The following is a 23,692-nucleotide window of genomic DNA, read 5'->3' on the forward strand; positions in this document are numbered from 1 at the left end:
AAAAGTACTGGGTGCTCTTATGGCAAAAAAATCCGTTCCCACACCGGAGATAGATATATAATCCCCTTAAGGACGAGTGACGGACCTCGTCCGTCATGCGTTAAAATTAACCCCGCGATCGCGGGGTTAATGCTATTGCTGGGTCCCTCCGAGTCAGGGGCAGCAAATCCGGATATCCCAGCCCATGTGATCGCTGTGACAGCCAGTCACAGCGGTCACAATGCTGCTGGGATATCTGATCCGCCTCCCTCCACATCTTGTGGGTTTGTGAAGTGGAGAGAGACGGATCGGTGCTACATTGTGTCCCAGAAGAAAAGTTAAAGGTTTAAAAAAAGTTCCCAATCCCTTTCCCCTGTATAAAAAAAATAACCCTTTCCCTGCTGTTTGATCACTGCTGGCAGTGATCAATATACAGGTCACAGTACTTTACTGTGATATTTTTTTTTTTTTTTATTTATTTTTTTTTACTTTCAAGGGTTACGTTTTTTTTTGTTGTTTTAACCCTAAGGGGTTAAATTTTATTATTTGATTTTATTAGTGTATGATTTAGTTACTTGGGTGGGTGGAATTTAGTGGGAATTAGGGAATAAAAAAAAATTGAGCTGCATACCACATGGTAAGTCTTGCGATTTCCAGTCGGAGCATTGCTGTGGTAACACCTCAGTCTGCAGCTCACACCCGGCAAAGCTGCAGACTGGATGCTGGCTCTCCTCGGGCAGACTGTATGGAGTAATCAGCACTTTTATAAACTGGGATTAAATGAGGGAACTCCTCACCCATAAAGCACTTCAGTAAGCTGAAGTGCTTTTGTGGTGTGGAGTGGTTCTATAACATTTTTACTGACATCACAATCTTAAAGAGCACTAATGCCTATAATTTTTGTACATATGGGAACAAAAATCTTGCTATTATCAATATCAATAATATAAAAAATGAAAGAGGAGGGGATTTGGACCGCCTCTTAAAACAAAGGGAGTCTTTCTGGATCTATACATTAAAGACTTTAACACTTTTGGGTCTAAATGAAGGGTTTACATATACTCTATTCTTGCACTAATTCATATGGATACATAGTTTGTCTAGAATCTGTCTTTAAGTTTAATAAGGATCAAATTTAGTCAATTAAACCATCATAAAAATAAATATATAAAGTAAGTTTTTATTGGGTATTTTCATGAAGTCATTTTTTTTCACATCATTATTTTTATTTATCTTGTCTCCCGTTTTTTTTTTCATTTTCTTGACTCCAGAGTATAACTAGTAGGCAACTCTAATGTGACCTTTAGGATCTAATAACGTGTTTTTTTTTTTTTTTTTCCCAATATAGATAAATACGTTTTTCGAGCTGAGATACTTTTTATCGCAACATAAAATTGACACAATGATTGGAATTGAAATATTTAATATAATTTTCCTATTGAGTACTCTAGGTCTTTTGTGTCTTTATATTTGTATCTCTTTATGACCTGCAGTATTATCTTTTACACTGAGCGAGCGGATCTTTGCGCTCCTATAATGTCATTTTGATGTCCAGTGGAGAGTTATTACCTCCTCTATATTGAATAATCTCGAGACAGCAGTGTATCTCATATGGACAGATCTCATTACAGTAAGCCGTGATGTTTAACAGGATCTTTAGGATTGCTCAGAACAGTTGTTTACATTCATTGCTTCCACGCTGTATTGTTTAGAGAGAATTACCTACCCTAAACAGGCTCCTTGTTTACTGGAATTGGATGACCCATCTAGAGGGGCGTACCTAATGAATTTGCACGGACATTTAAAAATGGAGCTTTCAGTCATAAGACTTTTGATTTACGCAAGGAAATACCTTTAACTATTTTGTCATTTTTGGCAGACTGCTGAGTGAGTTATATTTACAAGTACTCTCTACTAGAGTTTAGCGAATCCGGACTGTAAAGTTCAGGTTCGTACCGAACATTACATTTTTTGGACATATCACTGTATGTTCGGGTTGGAGTTTGATGTTCAGCGATTTAATGGCACGTTTTCAAAGGCTGCAGGGCAGCCAATCAACAAGCGTTTGACTCGTGTGCCCTTAGAAGCCATCACAGCCATGCCTACTAATGGCATGGCTGTGATTGGCCAGTGCAGCATGTGACCCAGCCTCTATATATAAGCTGGAGTCGCGTAGCGCTGCACGCACATGAGGTCTTATTAGTGTAGGGAGAGGATGCTGCCGCTGATAGGGACAGCTTAGGAAAGAATTCTGCAAACTAGTACATTAGTGGGTGGGGTGCACTTCATATCTGAGAGTCAAATAGAAGCTTCAAATACCGCGGTTACATCAGTTTTAAAAAGTCAGTTTTTTTTGTGCTAAATAGTACATTAGTGGGGTGCACTTACAGCGCACTTGTAAAAATTATAATTTTCTGGGTGCTAATCTGCTAAATAGTACATTTTGGGCCTGCTCTTCATATCTGAGAGTCAAATCGAAGCCTCTAATAGTGCGCTTACAGCGCAGTTGTAAACATTAGTGGGGTGCACTTACAGCGCACTTGTAAAAATTCTAATTTTCTGGGTGCTAATCTGCTAACTAGTACATTTTGGGGCGTGCACTTCATATCTGGGAGTCAAATACTGCGGTTACAGCACAATTGTAAACATTCTAATTGTTTTGCTGCTAATCTGCTAAATAGTACATTTTGGGCGTGCTCGTCAAATCGAAGCGTAACTTTGATTCAAATTTACTACATCGGTCACTTGTAATATTGTTTCACACCTACAACACTTGTTACACAGATCTAAGTGATAGAAAATATCAAGCTGTTTTCTACCCTAGAAACTACCAGATAACAAGCTGCTATATTTAAACCAGTTATCAATAGCTAAGAGGTACTTAAACAATATTGTAATTCTGGGGCACTACCCTCACAAGTCAAACTGAGAGGTCAGTTTATAGGGAAAACTGTTGCCTGGATACAATTCTAAAACAATTTCCATATGTCCTTTGCAGACTTTACATGCTGGAAAAACACAAGTGCCAACTGCTGTGGCTTTCTGCAGTGTGCATACCGGCAAGGAGGGCAGGGTTGAGGAGTGGGTGGAAGATGATGTGGAGGATGATGTGGTCCTAGACACCACATGGACTCCAGGTCATGCGAGTGACGTGTGCAGTTTGGAGGAAGAGGCGCTGGTCGCACAGGCACCAGCACAGCATAAGAGGGAGCAGGGTGCAAAAGCGGAGCGGCCGTCCCCTAGCTCTCGTCGGCATGTATTATCTTTAGAATTCCCACAGTTATCCAAGTAACAGTTGAAGCGATAACAAGAACCATAACAGATTTAACGACCGTTACGCAGCCCGGTGACAGGGACCCAGACACATTTGTTTGCAGGGCACCTGTCCTACTCTTACCCCCATTTTACTTCCTTTTACAGCCCTCTAGCCCTTTCCATGACTTTTTTAGAGGCATTTTTTTGGCCAAAATTTCGGGTCCTCATTTACTTCAATGGGGTTCGGGGTCAAGTTCGATCATGAACCCAGACTTTTTTTTCAAAGTTCGGCCGGACCCGTACATCCAGGTGTCCGCTCAACTCTACTCTCTACCTACTTATGTGTGTTCAGACTTCGTGATTAGACATCTGTTTTGACAATTACAATATTTTGTTGCCAGCAGCATGTTATGGTTTATACAAGTGTCAGTTCCGCTCATCTGATAGTCTGGGAGTATATATTCTCAATTGAGTGACCTTACCGGCAGTTAACCTGAGTTGTAGAGATCAGCCTATTATAGCACGACCCATTCTAGACAGAGTCTATGGAAGTGGGGTAGACTGACTCAGTGTAGGGCCACACTTTACCAGGCTTATTTTTTGTTCCTCTAGATCTAGATACTCTCAGGTCTTAGACCACTCTGCTACTTTAGGTAACAGACTAATTATTGTATCTATTTACAAGTGGATATATACGCTTGAGATTCTCTAGGGTGAGCTATATATTTTAAGCTCTTACTTAAGTGTTTCTTAGGGCATATAGGTCCCTTTTTAGGATTGTTACTATCAATCTTGTTTCTTTGCCTTCCCCCTCTTTTGTTTAACATTTAGTAGACATACCATGCAATATATGTCCAAGTGATAATAAAGGAATTCTTCTCAATAAAGCATTGGTTTTGCTATGGTATTGTCTTATATAGAATCCTATTTAGGTTTTAGTCATATAACATACACCCTAATTTTTGCACAGTTATTAATGTTGGGACTTTATTGTTTAATCTAATTTATTTTCAACATTGCTCTATCCATAGGCATTACTCCAATACTTTGGTTCCTTTAGGGAACAATTACATTTTTATTATCAATATCACTACATTGTTTAACATCACTAAATTACTTTTTAATACATTCATTTATTGTTTTCCATGCATGGGACAGAGTCTGTAAACCTCTCCTGCCCTGCAATACTGATTTAAGATGATCCCACTCAGTCTGAACCTCTTTTTGAGCAATTTTGCTTCCTCTGATTTTAATTTCCTAAATAACTCTGCAACCCCAATACGAGTTTTTAACGATTGTAGGGGCTTGTTGTGTGTGTGTGTGGACCCAGGGTACACTGTTTTTTCTGTACTGTTATTCTCTCCTGTAGAAGGGAATAGACATTTTCTGGGCAAGAGAGGGGATGTAGCTGCCTCAATTATTGTGTGCACCCACAACTTACCCCGAGGCAATAGGCACTCTGTGTGATTTGGTCAAATCATGGTCCCATTCATCTCCAAACCGTTCACTATCCCATTCATTGACCAAGTTTGCACATGCAGGAGCAGACTTTTTGCTTTTTTTAATTCCTGCATTACTATATTCTGATCTTGCAAAACAATTATTGACCTACCAGGTACAATGGAGTACTCTGTGCACTCGATGGCACTTGTGGGAGAAGGTAGGCCTTTACTTCTGTTAGCTCAGTGGAGCAAACAGAAGGTGGAAGAAAGCAGACAACCAGGTAGGTGTTTATTATATTTGTAAAAGTGCAGATTTCTTAAAGAAATAGGTGCTTTTAGGAATTGCACTTAAACGCAAGCTGAAATGCTGTATGTGTGTGCAGTGGTCCTGTGAGGTAGGGGTTGTACATCAAACCCCATTTTGGTTTATTAGAACCTAGTGAATGAATTCCGGCAATTTATACGGTTTTAACATAAATCTTGTACTAATTCAGGTGTGTTTGATTTCTCCTTGGCTTGAAGCATAAGCAAAGGTCCCTGTGATGTTGATTAGAGGCACTTAACTTCGCTCAAGCACAAGCCAAGTACTTCCCCAGCAATTTATAAAACATTCAGTAAAGTTGAAATCTTTGAGCTGCTGTTGGTTTTGATTTGGCTAATTTCACTTGGGATTGACACACCGAACGTTTTCTCATTCTCTTAATTCATTACATGGGTCATATGTAGTAAACCATTGCACTTGGCACAATTTAAAGAAACAATTAATTTCTATTTTTAATGTTAAGAGCCATTAACAGGGTTAGAAACCCCCCAGAAAGATGATATATTTCACTGTAACAGATCTCTGACTATTTCTATTGTAATGCACAAAAAAACTCCCTCAAATTAATTTTCGATGTCTTCTTGAAATGCCTTCAGTCTAGCCAATTGGGTCTGATTTATTTGTACATAAAAAAACAAACCTATAACCCCTGTGTTTTAATCATAATGACCATTGTGTGTTTTGCCACGTTGACATCTGTTAAAATAATTTGAAGACCCTAAATGAGCTTTATCTAATATTGGTTATTTTGCCATGTGACAAGCATGCGTTGCACCATCCTGTCTTGTCAATGGGTCTTGGTAGCTGTATATAATCTAATTTCTCTACATTTTAATTTGCAGCATGTGATATAACCTTGAACAATCACTGGTTTGTTAAAAACCTCCTCTTATAATTACAAGTTTTTTAGTCACAAATGCTTCACTTTCTGTGTCCATTAGCTTTGTACTAAGATGCAGTTGATATCTTATGTAATTTCCTGTAGCGTTCTATGAACCTTTCTTTTAAAAACAATGAAGGTTTGTAACTGTCTGTCTGAAACATTAACTAAGTCATTTATTGCAATAACTGATTGGTATTGCGTTTGTAACATTTCAGAGTACATTCTTTGAGTTTGGATATGCAATATTCTGTCAATAGGATAACCTTTTAAGTCCCTGCTATATATTTTTATGATTATTTTTCTTTTTAGCTGGATAAAACAGATGCAGAAGTAAAGGATGGCCAGCATCGCTACGAGGGAGCCATCGTGATTTTAGATGCTGGAGCTCAGTATGGCAAAGTCATCGATCGGCGCGTAAGGGAGTTCTTTGTGCAGTCCGAAATATTTCCACTAGAAACACCAGCTTTTGCCATTCGAGAGCATGGATTCCGGTAAGACCTGCTTTTTATGCTTCATTTATGCTATTCAATGTATCTGTCTTGCAAAGGGCTTTCCAAATTGAGCAAATTCATTGGCAGCCGTTGCATGGTTGGCACTGAAATGCTTCAGAAAGACTGATATTGAAGTAGATCAGAAATTTCACCTAGATCTCTAGGACCAAATATGTTCCATTCTTTATCTGTACAAATGACTTTTGTTGTTAATTTATCTGGTATACAGGTGAACTCTGCATTATTTTTTGGTTTGTTCTTCATATGGGCACATGGCAAAAAGCTACATATCTGCAGCTGGAATGCTACCCATACCTGTACTGTTTGTATACTTTTATCATACTGTTTATTTTGTCTTGTTTGTTTTTAACTAAGAATGGTGTTTTTAATGTTTTCACATTACATAAAATAAAATATGGACATAGGAACACAGAAGCATGAGGTAATATACAAGGTAAAGCTCATCTCATGTGCTGTTTTGTTTTACCCTACAGAGCAATCATCATATCTGGAGGACCAAATTCTGTTTATGCAGAGGATGCACCTTGGTTTGACTCTGCAATATTTGCCATTGGCAAACCTGTCCTTGGAATATGCTATGGCATGCAGGTATACATTAAACAGTTTTTCCTTTTGTTTATAAAATTATTGGTTAGTTATTCCTTATCTGTGTTAGTACTCTGAAGTTATTGTAAACTTTATCTTGTTCTCTGGTTTGTCTGTGAAGTATAAATTATTAAAACTTAAGAGCTCCATTACAAAAACAAAAAAATCACATGATATCAAACGAAAAAACAGTCGCTAGAGTCTACAGCCCTAGAGGGATGGGCTCCAAACCTTGTGTGAACCAATCAAGATAAATTAATAAAAAAAAAAAAAAAAAACGATTGGCTAAATAACCCTGAATAGTTCATTGAGCTGCAAATTTAAATAGAAAAAGGTTCCTGGAAACTATTATTGGAGTATAAGAAAAACAACAATAAACACAAAAAAAGTAGACAAATGAGCATTTCTGCATAAAAGGTAAGGTAAAACGTAAATACTGTGTATCTCCAGGAGTTAAAGGGCTAGAGGAAAAATGTTATAATGAAAGTCTGATAAACTAAATGGACTAATGTAAACAACCCTCGTTCTTGAATCCACAAGGCCTGAATAAGGGCTTTTTCTTCTCCCCTTTCATATGGTTTTGTTTTAGTACTTACCATATTTGTATCATTAATCTGCCATGCCTATAAATTGACACACTTTAATGTAAATAAAGCAGGTTGTTTACCTTTTAGAACAACATTTTAAAGTACTTCCTTTTTTTTTTTTTTTTTGTGGAAGTTTACATTTAGTGAAACTCAACACATTCTAAATTTCCATTAAATTGGGTAATAACTACCCTGTCTTCACCTTCTTGGTGATGTATACTTTCACTAAATAAGAATCAAATCAATGTGGATTTTCTGAGGGCTCGCTAACTGCAAATCTGCAATAAGGGGGAGGAGAGTGTGATTCAACTGAACATTGTTGAACTAAAACAAAACCTAATTTTGGCATCTACCATACAAACCTCCATCCCCCTCCCCCCGCCCCCCCTTCACTCTACCTACCTGTACTGCTTGACATTGGGCACCCCTTTTTGCCAGTCTCTTTCGATTTGCCCCCTGTACCAGTGTTGGTAATTTTTCTAATAGGGCTCCTAACATGGTAGGGTTATTAGTTACACTCTCTTATTAATCCAGTATTTTCTGTTTTTTATTTACTGTATTTTCCAGTTTATTTTTCCATCTCTTTAACAATAAGCCTATCAGACAGATTTATCCTCCAATTACTTGACCTGGGAAGGGCGTCTTTAGACTGTCTCTATGCCCCCTTGGTGATGGTTTCTAGAGGGGAGGTTAATAGTGGAGAGTACCTGTTTGTCTGTCTCCAGACTCCTCTCAGTCCGTCCAGTTTGCTTGCATGGGAGCCCTTGGCTTTCTTTTCCTTTAACGGCAGTTTGGATCCCTTAGAATCTTCTTACTGGGCATTTTTAGTTTTGTTATACTATTTTTAAGTTTCTCAGACTTTCATTATAAGAGTTTCCATTTTGCCCTTTCTCCCCAATTACCATACATGCATTCCTAGCTTACATATTTCCTTTTTAATGCAGATATTCCAATTTGTCTCCTTTGTGGTAATCATTTTATATTTTTATATCTCAATAACGTTTCCTCCAACTTTTTATTTGACTCTGCAGCCCAATAAATGTTTCTCTTATTTATTTATCTTGATTTTTCCAAATGATATCAAACATAAATGTTTAACAGCTTGCTGTCGGATGGTGTCAGGGAATTCATGCAACCTTAACTGCTGCAGAGCACTGTAGTGCTTTTTATATGTAGAATGTTTCCTTAAAGAAACACTCCAAGCACCATAACCACTACAGTGCACTGAAAAACCCTGTACGTAAAGATCCTTGAAAAACATAAAGTAGTAAGTAGAACCAGTGTTTTTGTTTTTTTCTTATGGGCTTCACCAAACCTTAAAGCTGTGTGCTACTTTATAACAGGAACTCTTCAAACAAGTTTTTATTTCAAATCCTTTTGTTGCTTTTTTCCTACAAATGCATATATGTTTCTGTAACGTGTTTTTTGTTGCTTTTATATAGATGATGAACAAAGTGTTTGGTGGCACTGTTCATAAGAAGAATGTGAGAGAAGATGGGGTCTTCAATATCACTATTGATAATACATGTTCTCTGTTCCGGTAGGTGTTTTCTAACACAAGACTTAATGGTCTTTAACATTTTAGGATATTTAACAACAATATTATAGGTAAAACAACTTTTGCTTAATACAACAGTTTGGGTGTGAAGATAATGCACTGTCGGTCTCACTGCTCAATTATCTGCCATTTAGGAGTTAAATCACTTTTGTTTCTGTAAATGCAGCTCTAGCGACAGCTCCCCTGACTTTGACATAGCCTGCATGAGAAATGGTTTACCTTTCAATCAGAAGTTTAGAAGTTTTTATCTCCTGCTTTGTAAACAGAACTATAATCACACACAAGATGCTCCTGCAGTGTCTAGATCTCTTTTAACAGTAAAGCAGATAAGAAATTCTAGATTAAACAGACTGCGCAATATAGGAAATTTTAAAATTGGATCTCTTTTTACAGGGAGTGTTTATGCTGTGTAAGTCACATACAGGGAGGTGTGACTAAGGCCGCATAAACAAAGTGATATAACTCCTAAATGGCAGAGAATTGAGCAGTGAGACTACAGGGGCACGATTTATTCACCAAAACTGCTTCATTAAGCTAATTTAGTTTTTTTGCCTTTTAAACACTAACTACAAACTGTTTATTATTGCTTATGTTATAGTAAGTTTTACATACGTTTATGATGGTTATAGTGCCTTCAATGTCTCATTGATTTGTTTATAATGTCTGCAGTCCTGTGGCACTGTCCCTCAATTCAGTGTTAAACCATTTCCAAACAATTATAAAGGACATTTTGTGCAAACTTTAGCTTGCTGAACTGCTTTAGTTGTGAAGAGTGTGTCCTCCTTTTCAGTAGAAATTGGCACTTTATAATTGATCCTTGTTACACTCCCTACCTATCAATCAGAAAACCAGTCCTAATATTTCCTGGTTTGGTTAGCTCTGTGGAGCTAAACTCAAGAAGCAGGTAATTGCTTAGAGCAGTGTTTCCCAACCCAGTCCTCAAGGCACACCTACCAGTCCTGGATTTAAGGATTACCCAGTTTTGTCTAAGGTGTTTTTTCTTTTTTTTCTAAAAACACCTTAGACAAAACTGGGTAATCCTTAAATCCTGGACTGGTAGGTGTGCCTTGAGGACTGGGTTGGGAAACACTGGCTTAGAGCACCTGTCTTGCAAAGACTTCTCATTGAGCTGCATTGGGAAGTGCGTGATTGGATTGCCACAGAAAGTCTGTGCTGGGTAAGGAATGGGCTTGCAAAGAATTGTTACAAGAGATCTACAGCTTTTGTAAACTATTTTTAGATATACCCACTTGAAAAAATATGCATAATTACATAATGCATGTTTTCCTTTATCTACTAAATAGTTATTTATTTGGGGGCAGTTGAAGTATCACTTAATACTGGATGAGGGTTCCTGGCTTCCCATAGATTACACACTTCTAGCCATACTGATTCATACCTGAGGGGGGGCACTGCGATTGGCTCAGAATCTCAGCTGACTGCTTTCAACCTATCAGCTGCTCAGGCTCGTTACCCCCACAGCACTGAGGGGATGGAACTCTTTCTTTGTAAAAATAGTTGAATGCTTAATGGAAGAATTGTGCCAGAGGACCCAGACACTATAACCACTTCAGTGAGATGAAGTTACAGTGACCCTTAAAAGTGATGATGGTGGTGTCTTTTTTTTTTTTTTTTTTATATCCCTTCATCCCCCTCCCGGTTTCAGTTTTTCTTTCCTTTTGCTCCATGTAGCTTAATGATTATATCGGCTGCATGCCTTCATAATTTCTTTTTTTTGATTGTGCTGTCTGTTTTGTTCTCCTCAATCCATGATGTCTGCTGTTTTGTTCTTCTGTGGAATTATTTTACCGGATTGTGGATAAATAAGCTTACCAACTGGAATGGAACTTTACAAAAGCTCTGCCAAAGGCAAAAGATCATACTCCCAATAAAAAAGCAGCCCCTACGTTATCTCACATACAACTACCGTATATACTCGAGTATAAGCCGACCCGAATATAAGCCGAGGCCCCTAATTTTACCCCCAAAAACTGGGAAAACTTATTGACTCGAGTATAAGACTAGGGTGGGAAATGCAGCAGCTACTGGTAAATTTCTAAATAAAATTAGATCCTAAAAAAATTATATTAATTGAATATTTATTTACAGTGTGTGTATATAATGAGTGCAGTGCGCGTATGAGTGCAGTGTGTGTGCGTGTATGAGTGCAGTGTGTGTGCGTATATATTAATTTAATATTTATTTCCAGTGTGTGTATATAATGAGTGCAGTGTGTGTATATAATGAGTGCAGTGTGTGTGTATGAGTGCAGTGTGTGTGTATGAGTGCAGTGTGTGTATGAGTGCAGTGTGTGTATGAGTGCAGTGTGTGTGTGTATGAGTGCAGTGTGTGTGTGTATGAGTGCAGTGTGTGTGTGTGTGTATGAGTGCGGTGTGTGTGAGTGAGTGCGGTGTGTGTGAGTGAGTGCGGTGTGTGTGAGAGTGCGGTGTGTGTGAGAGTGCGGTGTGTGTGAGAGTGCGGTGTGTGTGAGTGAGTGCGGTGTGTGTGAGTGAGTGCGGTGTGTGTGAGTGAGTGCGGTGTGTGTGAGAGAGTGCGGTGTGTGTGAGAGAGTGCGGTGTGTGTGAGAGTGCGGTGTGTGTGAGAGAGTGCGGTGTGTGTGAGAGAGTGCGGTGTGTGTGTGTGAGAGTGCGGTGTGTGTGTGTGAGAGTGCGGTGTGTGTGTGTGAGAGTGCGGTGTGTGTGTGAGAGTGCGGTGTGTGTGTGAGAGTGCGGTGTGTGTGTGAGAGTGCGGTGTGTGTGTGTGAGAGTGCGGTGTGTGTGTGTGAGAGTGCGGTGTGTGTGTGTGTGAGAGTGCGGTGTGTGTGTGTGTGAGAGTGCGGTGTGTGTGTGTGAGAGAGTGCGGTGTGTGTGTGTGAGGGTGTGTGTGTGTGTGTGAGAGTGCGGTGTGTGTGTGTGTGAGAGTGCGGTGTGTGTGTGTGTGAGAGTGCGGTGTGTGTGTGTGTGTGTGAGTGCGGTGTGTGTGTGTGTGTGAGAGTGCGGTGTGTGTGTGTGTGTGTGTGTGAGAGTGCGGTGTGTGTGTGTGTGTGTGAGAGTGCGGTGTGTGTGTGTGTGTGTGTGAGAGTGCGGTGTGTGTGTGTGTGTGAGAGTGCGGTGTGAGAGTGCTGTGTGTGTGTGAGAGTGCTGTGTGTGTGTGTGAGAGTGCTGTGCTGTGTGTGTGTGAGAGTGGTGTGTGTGTGTGTGTGAGAGTGCTGTGTGTGTGTGTGTGTGAGAGTGCTGTGTGTGTGTGTGTGTGAGAGTGCTGTGTGTGTGTGTGTGTGTGAGAGTGCTGTGTGTGTGTGTGTGTGAGAGTGCGGTGTGTGTGTGTGTGTGAGAGTGCTGTGTGTGTGTGTGTGTGAGAGTGCTGTGTGTGTGTGTGTGTGTGAGAGTGCTGTGTGTGTGTGTGTGTGAGAGTGCGGTGTGTGTGTGTGTGTGTGAGAGTGCGGTGTGTGTGTGTGTGTGTGAGAGTGCGGTGTGTGTGTGTGTGTGAGAGTGCGGTGTGTGTGTGTGTGTGAGAGTGCGGTGTGTGTGTGAGAGTGCGGTGTGTGTGTGTGTGTGTGTGTGTGAGAGTGCGGTGTGTGTGTGTGTGTGTGTGTGAGAGTGCGGTGTGTGTGTGTGTGTGTGTGTGAGAGTGCGGTGTGTGTGTGTGTGTGTGAGAGTGCGGTGTGTGTGTGTGTGTGTGTGTGTGTGTGTGTGTGTGTGTGTGTGTGTGTGTGTGAGAGTGCGGTGTGTGTGTGTGTGTGTGTGTGTGTGTGTGTGTGTGTGTGTGTGTGTGTGTGTGTGTGTGTGTGAGAGTGCGGTGTGTGTGTGTGTGTGTGTGTGTGTGTGTGTGTGTGTGTGTGTGTGTGTGTGTGTGTGTGTGTGTGTGTGTGTGTGTGTGTGTGAGAGTGCGGTGTGTGTGTGTGTGTGTGTGTGTGTGAGTGCGGTGTGTGTGTGTGTGTGTGAGAGTGCGGTGTGTGTGTGTGTGTGTGTGTGAGAGTGCGGTGTGTGTGTGTGTGTGAGAGTGCGGTGTGCGGGTGTGAGAGTGCGGTGTGTGTGTGAGAGTGCAGTGTGTGTATGTGTTGGTGGGGGTGGGCATTTAATATATTATTAATTATTATTATTTTTTATTTTTTTATATATTTTTTTGTATTATTATTCATTATTTAATTATTATTATTATTTTTTTATTATATATTTTTTCGTCCCCCCTCCCTGCTTGATATATGGCAGGGAGGGGGGCTCCTTCCCTGGTGGTCCAGTGTCATTGGTAGTTCAGTGGGGGGGAGAGGGGTGCTGGCAGAGCTGTACTTACCTTTCCTGCAGCTCCTGTCAGCTCTCTCCTCCTCCGCGCGGTCTGTGCAGCTCCCTCTGTCAGCTCACAGTGTAAGTCTCGCGAGAGCCGCGGCTCTCGCGAGACTTACACTGGGAGCTGACCGAGGTGCTGAACGGACGGCGCGGAGGAGGAGAGAGCTGACAGGAGCTGCAGGAAAGGTAAGTACAGCTCTGCCAGCCCCCACAGCCCCCAGTCTGTATTATGGCAATGCAAATTGCCATAATACAGAGTATTGACTAGAGTATAAGCCAAGTTGGGGTTTTTCAGCACAAAAAATGTGCTAAAAAACTCGGCTTATACTCGAGTATATACGGTAATTAACTGAAAAAAAGGTGAAATAAACTCTCAAAACGGATTAATATCAAGACAAAACCGGGAAAGCGACAGTGCTTCTTTACGTGTTTTGTAGGTACACATACAAATATAATACATAATGGCGTGCCATTGTTTGCTAAAAAAATATTTTGCTAGATTTAACTCCTGATTTAAAAAATAAATAAAAAATAAATGTTTCCTTTCTTCTGGATATGGAGAAGAGAAGTTCAGAATTTTTACACAACTTAGAAATGACTTGCCGCTTTTAGGTTGAAATGGAAAGGACAATAATGATTAAGAAATTTTAATATCTTAATGGGACACTGTAGTCACTAGAACAACTACAGCTTAATGTAGTTCTTCTGGTGAGTATAATCATTGCCTTCAGGCATTTTAATGCAAACACTGACTTTTCAGAGATCCGAGCAGGTGAGGTTTTCACTGCTTTTAACCCCTTAAGGACACATGACATGTGTGACATGTCATGATTCCCTTTTATTCCAGAAGTTTGGTCCTTAAGGGGTTAAAGGGGCTGAGTGGGGCTAGCCACCTTAATGGTGGGTTTAGCCCTATAAGGTCAAGGATACATGGTTGTGTTCCTGACCCTATTGTGTTCCGTTAATATAATCTTTTATGTTTAATTGGTTAATATATTTATTGGAATGTTTCTTTAACAAAGCAATGTGGCAGTCACTGTAAACGACTAAGCTGTTAAACACATATTGTAAGATTTCTGCTAAAAATGTAATCTGTTAATTTTGTCCTCTCAGGGGCCTGCAAAAAGAGGAAGTAGTGCTGCTGACCCATGGAGACAGTGTAGATAAAGTGGCTGATGGCTTTAAAGTTGTTGCACAATCTGGAAACATAGTAGCCGGTATGTATCTTGTTAGCCTGCACTTACCTCAGGTCATGTAAGTGGGAGATTAAACACTTTGTATATTGCACCCATTTCTACATATAATACAACGACTTACCTTTTTTATAAATGTATAATTGAAACTATCAAGAACACTTATTCAGATTTAGTTTAACCCAGATAACCCAATAAGAGGACACAGTACATTTGTCGTCTTTTGTATTTTTTTTTTTTTTGTGTGTGTGATCCTTCCCCATTGCTCCAGTGCCATAATTTCCTCACAGAGATGAGAGTTGCACATCTGTGACACCCACATCCAGATCACTCTCATTCCTCCCACAGTTCTCTTGGATTTTCCATGCTTGGGGACACTTACCCAAATAGGGCAAATATCATCATTACCACCATACTGCAACAGAGTGAAGCCAGTCACTCCTTTCCTTTACACCTTTTCCGACATTCTGTAAAGGATATTTGGCAATATTTAGACTGGACATAATTCGTTATCACCTGAACACCCATAGAAATATGTTGCTTATATGAAAACCCTTTGCAGCTAAGATTGGGATGCTCAAGTTGCATGTATTCAGGATTTTAATGTTCAATCCAATTTGTATGCTTTAAATGTGTTGTCTATTAATATTTCCTTTTGTATGAAGGTCTGTTTCTGATGCATATTATGACAAGCAGATCGCTGTACTAAATATTAAATTTCAATGCCATTAATATAATGCTGCTAAATTCTTCAAATTTGTTTGAGAAGCGACTAATTGTGGTTCTATTTGACACTCTAAAGGAATAGCCAACGAAGCCAAAAAGCTTTACGGAGTGCAGTTCCACCCAGAGGTTGGCCTAACAGAAAATGGCAAAGTAATGTTAAAAAATTTCTTGTATGATGTTGCTGGCTGTAGTGGGACCTTTACTGTACAAAACCGAGAAATTGAATGCATTCGGGACATTAAGGAAAAAGTTGGCTCTTCTAAAGTTCTGGTGAGTGGTTTGACTTGACTGCATCAACATACAGCATTCAGTATTAATGTAGTATTTTTCCATTGATTTCAGGCTGTACTGCCTTTCTGGTCCATGCAACCATACCAAAAAAAATTTTGCACACTTATTAATGTATCAAAAGCTTTTTGCTAGATTTCCCAAGAATAGCTTCTCAAAAGAGTAGGATCTTATTTATGAGTTGATTTTTTTTTTTTTTTTTTCTTAACTGTATTTTGCAGGTTTTGTTGAGTGGTGGAGTGGATTCAACGGTATGCACAGCTCTCCTGAACAAAGCCTTAAATAAAGATCAGGTCATTGCTGTGCATATAGACAATGGATTCATGCGGAAAAGGGAGAGTCAGTCAGTGGAGGAAGCTCTCAAAAAGCTGGGAATCCAAGTCAAAGGTTAGTTTATTTTATATAATTTGAACTCCATAATATCAATGTTGGGCTAAAAGTTGTTTTTGAGTTTTGTATTTTTTTTTCCTTTCTTATATTCCTCATTTATGAAAACTAAATCCACGTTTAAGCCTTTCCTTACCATCAGGGTAAATGTTTAATTTTGCTTCTATTTGAAATACACAACAAATACTTCCAAATAATTTTCAGTTTTAGAAGAAATAAAAAATTATAGAGCTACTGAGTCTTTTTTAATTGTCTTTGTGTAAAGGAACAAATGTTTTAGTAGCTGTTAAACAATGTCTTATGGCAGCCACGTGGCATTCAGTGGTCCAAGTCCGTTTCAGCTGTAAATGTGCCATGTTAAATGGCTATTTACAAAAGAAAATTGAGTTATTTCAGCCATATTTGCTGTACACACAAAGTTGACTGCGGTTTTGCAAATTCTACCACTTATGCCTCGTTTCCACTGAGCAGTATGGTTAGGAAGAGTTAGAATGGTCCAGCCAATTCAGGTGAGCGCTTCCACTGCAAGTCGGACCGCCAGGGGGCATGTGTGGTTTAGACCAAATGCCTAGCGTGTCATTTGTCGTGAGCATTGACCTTTTCCTGTCCGCCAATCAATGGATTGTATAGTGTGACGCTAGTTTCTCCGCCCTAACCGTATCGTACCATTACCTATGGACCTACATCTGAAGGGGGCTCAGGAATGGTGCGGTTTGGTTCGGTTGTATGGGCCACTTTCATAATGGAAACACTCAAAATAGCGTACCAGACGGTACCGACCCGAACCGTACAGCTGGGTGGAAATGGGGCATTAGTGATCAACTTGTTACTGATTTTCCTTAATTTGTTGGATCCAGTTACCTTGAAACGGCTCATAGTTATTGTCAATAACCCAACTCTAAATCAACCTCCATGGTACCCTACATTTACTTTAGTAGTTGCAATTATGTCACAAATGTTTTGAGATATATATATATATATATATATATATATATATATATATATATATATATATATCTCCCCCAAATAGGGCATATAGAGAGAGATATAAAAGGTACTCTTGCACCGTGTATGCTAGGCAGAAGGAGTTCACCTATTCAGTCTGACTAAAGAAGCAAACCGGGTTGCTTCCTGTTGCCTTTGGATAAATTTGAGTATCTAGAGTAATTCACCACAGAAATAGATTAATGGGACAGTCAAAACCCCCAAATCACTTTATTTCAGCTTAATGAAGGGATTATGGGGGCATCAGTGCTGCCACAGCTCTGTCAGAAGCACTTTGGGCAAAAGTTATCAATCTTGATACTTTCTCATGAGGAGGTTCGGGCTGAAATGAGGAGTCTATATTGGTGCTGAATGAGGTTTGTTAAATTGCAATTTAAACTTTTGTGTCTGTGTACACGCAGTGTACGCTGCTCATTATGACTGACTAACAACATTTGTTATATGACTATGATTTAAGTTAACATTTTATTAATTTTTTAAATAGTGTACTATATAGAGTGGCTAAAACTACCATCAATGCAGATGATCACTATACAGCAGAGGCTAAACCAAAAGAAGAAAGGATCAGATCAGTTAGTAGAGGGTGTGTCTCACCTGAGGACACGCTTACCTATGTGATCTGAGCCTGTCCTATCTGGCTCTACAATATGTAAATGTGCAGCACAAGATTGTACATACATACTTACAGACTATATTGCACCACACACGCGCATTAGACCTCGCATTATACAATGCTTTCCTATGGGGATTTCAGCGACGCTGGAGGTCCTCATATAGCGTGAGGACGTCCAGCGTCGTTTTATAACACTTTTCGTGTTCTATGAATACGGAAGTTCCTCTCGTGGCTGTCTAGTAGACAGTTACTAGAGGAGGAGTTAACCCTGCAATGTAGATATTGCAGTTTATGAAAACTGCAATATTTACAGTTGCAGGGTTAAGGGTAGTGGGAGTTTGCACCGAGACCACTCCAATGGGCAGAAGTGGTCTGGGTGCCTGGAGTATCCCCTTAAGGACACATGACATGTGTGACATGTCATGATTCCCTTTTATTCCAGAAGTTTGGTCCTTAAGGGGTTGAGGGGACACAAACACAGTGCCGTAGCTGCTTTCTTTACCAATTCTGTTATGCGTTTGTGTTTTAAGCACTCCTATATTGCAGAGAGTACTTTGTTTCTTTTAAAAAAAGATTATTTTTTTATTCACGTTGGGCATATTGCAATGATTTACTTCTTCTAATGTCTGTTTTGCAAGTGAATGTCCAGAACTTCAATTACAGTGTTCATGCTATGTCTTCACAGTTGTGAATGCAGCACACTCTTTTTACAATGGAACAACAACATTGCCAATATCAGATGAAGACCGGACACCACGTAAAAGAATCAGTAAGACCCTTAACATGACCACAAACCCTGAAGAGAAAAGAAAGATTATTGGGGACACCTTTGTAAAGGTATTTGTAGAACCAAAAGCAATTCATAATTAGAAATGTTTCATTTTGTCAAACCCTGTTAATACCGAAGCTTGTTGGGCAGTTAAGGCAAACAATGTTTTTGTAAAGATCAGGCACGGGATAAAGTGGTATGAAAACGAATACAAGTTGTGTTCTTGTTGTTTCTTACATATAACCCCCAAGTATTTGGACATGGTTGTTAAAGGATATAACAGATCAAGATTTAAAAAAAAAAAAAAAAAAAGACTGCCAGTTCTCTATTAAAATTAGTTTGAACCAGCTCAGAATTAACAAACGTATTACCATATAAATACAAAAGAAAGTTAAAAAGTTGAGTAATTTAATGAGCAAGGCTATGCAGTGACATTATTAAAGGGATCCTAAAGTGCCAGGAAATCAAAGCCGTTTTCCTGCCACTATAGGGTTAATAGCCTCCCCCCTCCCATGGGCTGAAGGGGTTAAAAAAAAAAAAAAAATCTTCAGCCACTTACCTGAATCCAGCACCGTTGTCCCTCAGCACTGGGTCAGGCTCCTCCCTCACCGACATCAGCCGGCGGGGGAGACCTCATGCGCGGCAATGGCCGCGTGCGCATTAGACCTTCCCATTGGAAAGCATTATTCATGGAGGTCCATGAGGTCCAACGTCCGATAACTGTCTAAAAGTCTGTTTGGATTCCGGAAGCCTTCTAGTGGCTGTCTGGTAGACAGCCACTTCTGGCAGACTTAGAGCTGCAATGTAAACATTGCAGTTCTCTGGAACGAAGTGCAAAAGGGCCTTTACCCTGCAGAGAAACTAATTTAATTCCAGGGCTTCATTCTGTATTCCATTTTTATTTATCAGTTTTGTCACTAACTATATTTTCAAAACATAATAGATTTAGTTGATATACTAATGTATTTCACATCCGGTCTGGAACATTGCATAGTAAGTGATACCAACCAAGAAAGTACTTGCCCAATTTCATATTTTATTTTTATTTATTTTTTAGCAATCTTTGAAAAGTTTTCTTACATTTATGAGCTAGCTTCCCTTAAGATGTTTCAAAATGAATGTTATCCTATTTTAATTAAAATGAGCTTGGTACTAAAGTGGATGTTTTAATTTTTGGATAAATGTCTATTTTTGTGTCATGTCCCCTGTAGATTGACATTTTATTTTTGAAGTTATTTCACTTTTTATGTGCACCTAGATTTATTTTTTTCCCCCTCTTCTAGATTGCTAATGAGGTTATTGGTGAGCTGAACCTAAAGCCTGAAGAAGTCTTTCTCGCACAAGGGACATTAAGGCCTGATTTAATAGAAAGTGCATCTGCGCTTGTCAGTGTTAAAGCCGAAGTTATTAAGACCCATCACAATGATACCGAGCTCATCAGAAAGCTGAGAGAAGAGGTAATGTCTTATAGTATTACCTGTGTTAAATAAGGCCCTTTCCTGTGATAATCTAACTACAGTGAGAAAATAAATAAAAATTTTGTTTAGAGACCAAGCTTCAGATGTACAGTTTATCAAATGATAGGTTACTTGCCAATGCTGCTCATATCTTTATTAACCCCTTAAGGACCAAACTTCTGGAATAAAAGGGAATCATGACGTGTCACACACGTCATGTGTCCTTAAGGGGTTAAGCTGCCTACCTGCAGCTCAAATATTGTCCCCTTATTTGGTTTCATGCATACTTCCGCATATATTTTCCAAAATAAGTTTACCTAGATATGACAAATATTTAGGCTGCTACATAATCCTAATTTGATATCTGTCTCTCGAAAGAAAATGGATCTGCACGATTCCCACATAAATGATTCATGAAAAGAATACATTTCTATTAAAACTATTGGTAGTAAAGGGTAGGATTTCACAAAAATAGCGGACAAAAAAAATATGTTTTGGAAGACATGTCAATGCTGTATGGCAACATAGTACTTTCCAACTTTTTTTGCCGTTCATATAAAAGAGCCCTTTTATCTAACATTTAGTTCTTTCTCATTTAGTGTTGCATTGACTGACTGGTATGTGATGTGTATAGTCATTGGTAGATCTTACTGCAGATTCTGAAATGAATTTTGTTTGTGTTTTGTAGTTTTACTATGTATGATGATATAAGTTGGTAGCCAAGAACAGCAATTTTTACACAGGAAAATGTATTTCATTATGAAAGTACAAAAACCCTCCCATACAGTTCACCTTTAAGTACAGATAATTGATGACTCCTTCCTATTTCTAACCAAGTGTAGCTTCAGAAAATGCTCCTGTTCAATTTGCTTACCTAATCACACATTATTATTTTTTTGCCTTCAGGGTAAAGTAATTGAGCCATTGAAAGACTTTCATAAAGATGAAGTCAGAGTGTTGGGTAGAGAACTTGGTTTACCTGAAGAACTTGTCAGCAGACATCCCTTCCCAGGTATGTTTGGGGAATTGTCTTGAAAACATTACATCATGTTCTTGTCAGAGTTCCAAAAAACAAACTTCTTTCAAATAGCTATTTGTTGTTTTGGGGGTCGGGAATTCTATTTCTGCAGTTAAAACAAGCTATGTGCAACAAGATTAGGCCGCAGGACTTCTTTTCCCCATAACCTATAGTATGTCCCTTTTAACATGTAATTTTTTATTTTATTTTAAATAAAACCGGAGTTGGGAATATTTGCTAAATACTAAACAAACACAATGGATGGAGCAATAATAGTCCTCTCTTCTCAATAAAAGTTCTGTGGAGACAGAGGGGTATACACAATAGTGCAGATGGCTTTCAACAAGTATAAATGAGCAATAAAAGGAAACACTCACAAAGTTAGAGCCAATTATAAACCTGGCTCTGGTCTCAATGGCTTCAGGATCTTTTAGGGGTGATCCAAATCCCTCTGTGGATGATCTGGATATCCAAGGATGGTTTGGTTTCCCACCATAAACTGTAAGGGATTCAGCTTGGGTGATTCCCCACATGACCGAAAACAGGAAGTAACTGCCGACCGGGAAATGGAACGCAAGGTGCGTTCCACGCACTAAAAAGACCGGCACTAAAAAGACCGGCATTTAAAGATTCACATGGACACAGAGACTAATATACAGCCAACTGAGGAAGCCATAGAGGCGAAACGCGTTTTGGCTATTATCTTACACTTATCTTTTTAAAGTTACATTTTATTTTTTTTATGTATCAATAAATTTCAATTTTATTTTCAACCGAGCTGAATCCCTTGCAGTTTATGGTCGGAAACCAAACCATCCTTGGATATCCAGATCATCCACAGGGGGATTTGGATCACCCCTTAAAGATCCTGAAGCCATTGACACCAGAGCCAGGTTTATAATTGGCTCTAACTTTGTGAGTGTTTCCTTTTATTGCTCATTTATACTTGTTGAAAGCCATCTGCACTATTGTGTATACCCCTCTGTCTCCACAGAACTTTTATTGAGAAGAGAGGACTATTATTTCTCCATCCATTGTGTTTCTTTTGTATGTATATTCCAGTGTTGGTATAGGGGATTCTACACGGGTGTTTTTGAGCAATTCACTTTTGTCACTATTTAGCTATACCATTTACATTTGATTTGTTAAATACTGGCTATCAATTATGTTGTCTCTCCTGCTAGGTCCTGGACTAGCAATCAGAGTGATATGCGCTGAGGAGCCTTACGTCTGTAAAGACTTTCCTGAAACCAATAACATATTAAAAATAATTGCAGACTATTCAGCAAGCGTTAAAAAGGTATGTCATTTTTGTTTTCATTTAGAAACACTTTTTATAAGATTCAATTGTACCCTATAAAATATAAATCAAGCAAATTTTAGCAAAGCACAGTTACAGAGAAACATTTGCAATTAGGACATTACCAATCCTCTTGCTTGATAAGTGAACTAGTTTTTGTAACCACGTAAGATGAACAGTATGTAAACTAGATAACCTATACACATCCCAACCATAACCTGTGCAGTTATAGACATAGCAGATATTTTTAAATAGCATTTACAATCTTCCACATGTGTGCATATATAATACACAGATATGTTTATAGATGTACAAGTAGAGGTTGTAGCCGTAATAGTCCAGTGATGTAGATGTAAAAAAACAGATATCATTTGTATCTTGTAATACCTTTTTATTGGACTAAAAACATTTTTTTTTTTTAATGACAAGCTTTCGGGAGAACCTCCCTTTCTCAAGTCTGAAGCATTTCTGAGCAAGACGAAAAATAGAATTCACAGTTGAGTTGTGAAACGGGTTAAAGCGACATGAGTGCAGATAAGACACAGGTTTGATAGAAAATAGACACCATTCTCACAGAGGGTCGTAAATCTCTTTCTGAAGATCAGATTGAGGGGCGGGGGGAGAAAAAAAACAACTACTAATCAGACAGGGCAGAAGATAGTACACTATGTATATGCAAACACTTGAACACATATACATACATGCACATTAACGCATATACACAAATCTAAATGCACAGTTACATATATATATAAGCATACATGCATGAAAGCATAGGTCTACACATCGGGACACCACTTTACCCAACCTGGCCACTCAATGAAGGACCTAAAAATCAAAATGCTGAAAGGGGTTTTAAAAATACCCAAGAAAGAAAAAAAAAAAAAAAAAAACATTTGAAGCCAGAATGATCAAATTGTTTAACAGCAAGAATAGAGGACTAAATATTGATTTGGGTTTCCTGTCCAACTACCAACACTTTACATTAAAACTCCCCCACATTATCTTACTGTTCTGTCATATGTATCAACACTTTTTAAAATGCATTCCAATATCTTTATTCTATCAATATACAAAGTACTATGTGTAGACCTATGCTTATATATGTGACTGTGCATTTATATTTGTGTATGTTTATTTTTGTTTGTGTACATATACGTACGTACGTGCGTGTGTGTATATGTGTGTGTGTGTGTATATATGTGTATATATATGTATATATGTATATATGTGTGTGTGTATATATATATATTGTTCCATCTTCTGCACTGTCTGCTTGGTGTTTTTTTTTTTTTCTTCTTCTTCTTCTTCTCCCCCTCACTCTGATCTTCAGAACGATATTTACTACCCTCTGCAAGAATGTTGTCTATTTTCTTTTAAACCTGTCTCTTATCTGCACTCATGTCGCTTTAACCCCTGTATCACAACTCAACTGTGAATTCTATGTGTCTTCTTGCTCAAAAATGCTTCAGACTTGAGAAAGGAATGCTCTCCCGAAAGCTTGGCATTAAAAAATTCTGTTAGTCCAAT

General features: G+C 38.9%; 1 protein-coding gene across 1 annotated transcript in view; it reads left to right on the plus strand.

Moving 5' to 3' along the window:
- The window catches only part of GMPS (guanine monophosphate synthase), a 35,906-nt gene that overhangs the window by 6,546 nt on the left and 5,668 nt on the right, over window positions 1-23,692 (plus strand). Inside the window, exons 2-11 of the mRNA XM_063442573.1 lie at window positions 6,191-6,372; window positions 6,867-6,981; window positions 9,008-9,105; window positions 14,520-14,623; window positions 15,402-15,595; window positions 15,835-16,000; window positions 18,304-18,455; window positions 19,671-19,844; window positions 20,751-20,856; window positions 22,047-22,162. Of these exons, the coding sequence (XP_063298643.1) occupies window positions 6,191-6,372; window positions 6,867-6,981; window positions 9,008-9,105; window positions 14,520-14,623; window positions 15,402-15,595; window positions 15,835-16,000; window positions 18,304-18,455; window positions 19,671-19,844; window positions 20,751-20,856; window positions 22,047-22,162 (1,407 nt within the window). The remainder of the gene's footprint in view (window positions 1-6,190; window positions 6,373-6,866; window positions 6,982-9,007; window positions 9,106-14,519; window positions 14,624-15,401; window positions 15,596-15,834; window positions 16,001-18,303; window positions 18,456-19,670; window positions 19,845-20,750; window positions 20,857-22,046; window positions 22,163-23,692) is intronic.

This window comes from Pelobates fuscus, chromosome 2 (assembly GCF_036172605.1).
Source record: "Pelobates fuscus isolate aPelFus1 chromosome 2, aPelFus1.pri, whole genome shotgun sequence".
In the NCBI taxonomy this organism is placed as follows: domain Eukaryota; kingdom Metazoa; phylum Chordata; class Amphibia; order Anura; family Pelobatidae; genus Pelobates; species Pelobates fuscus.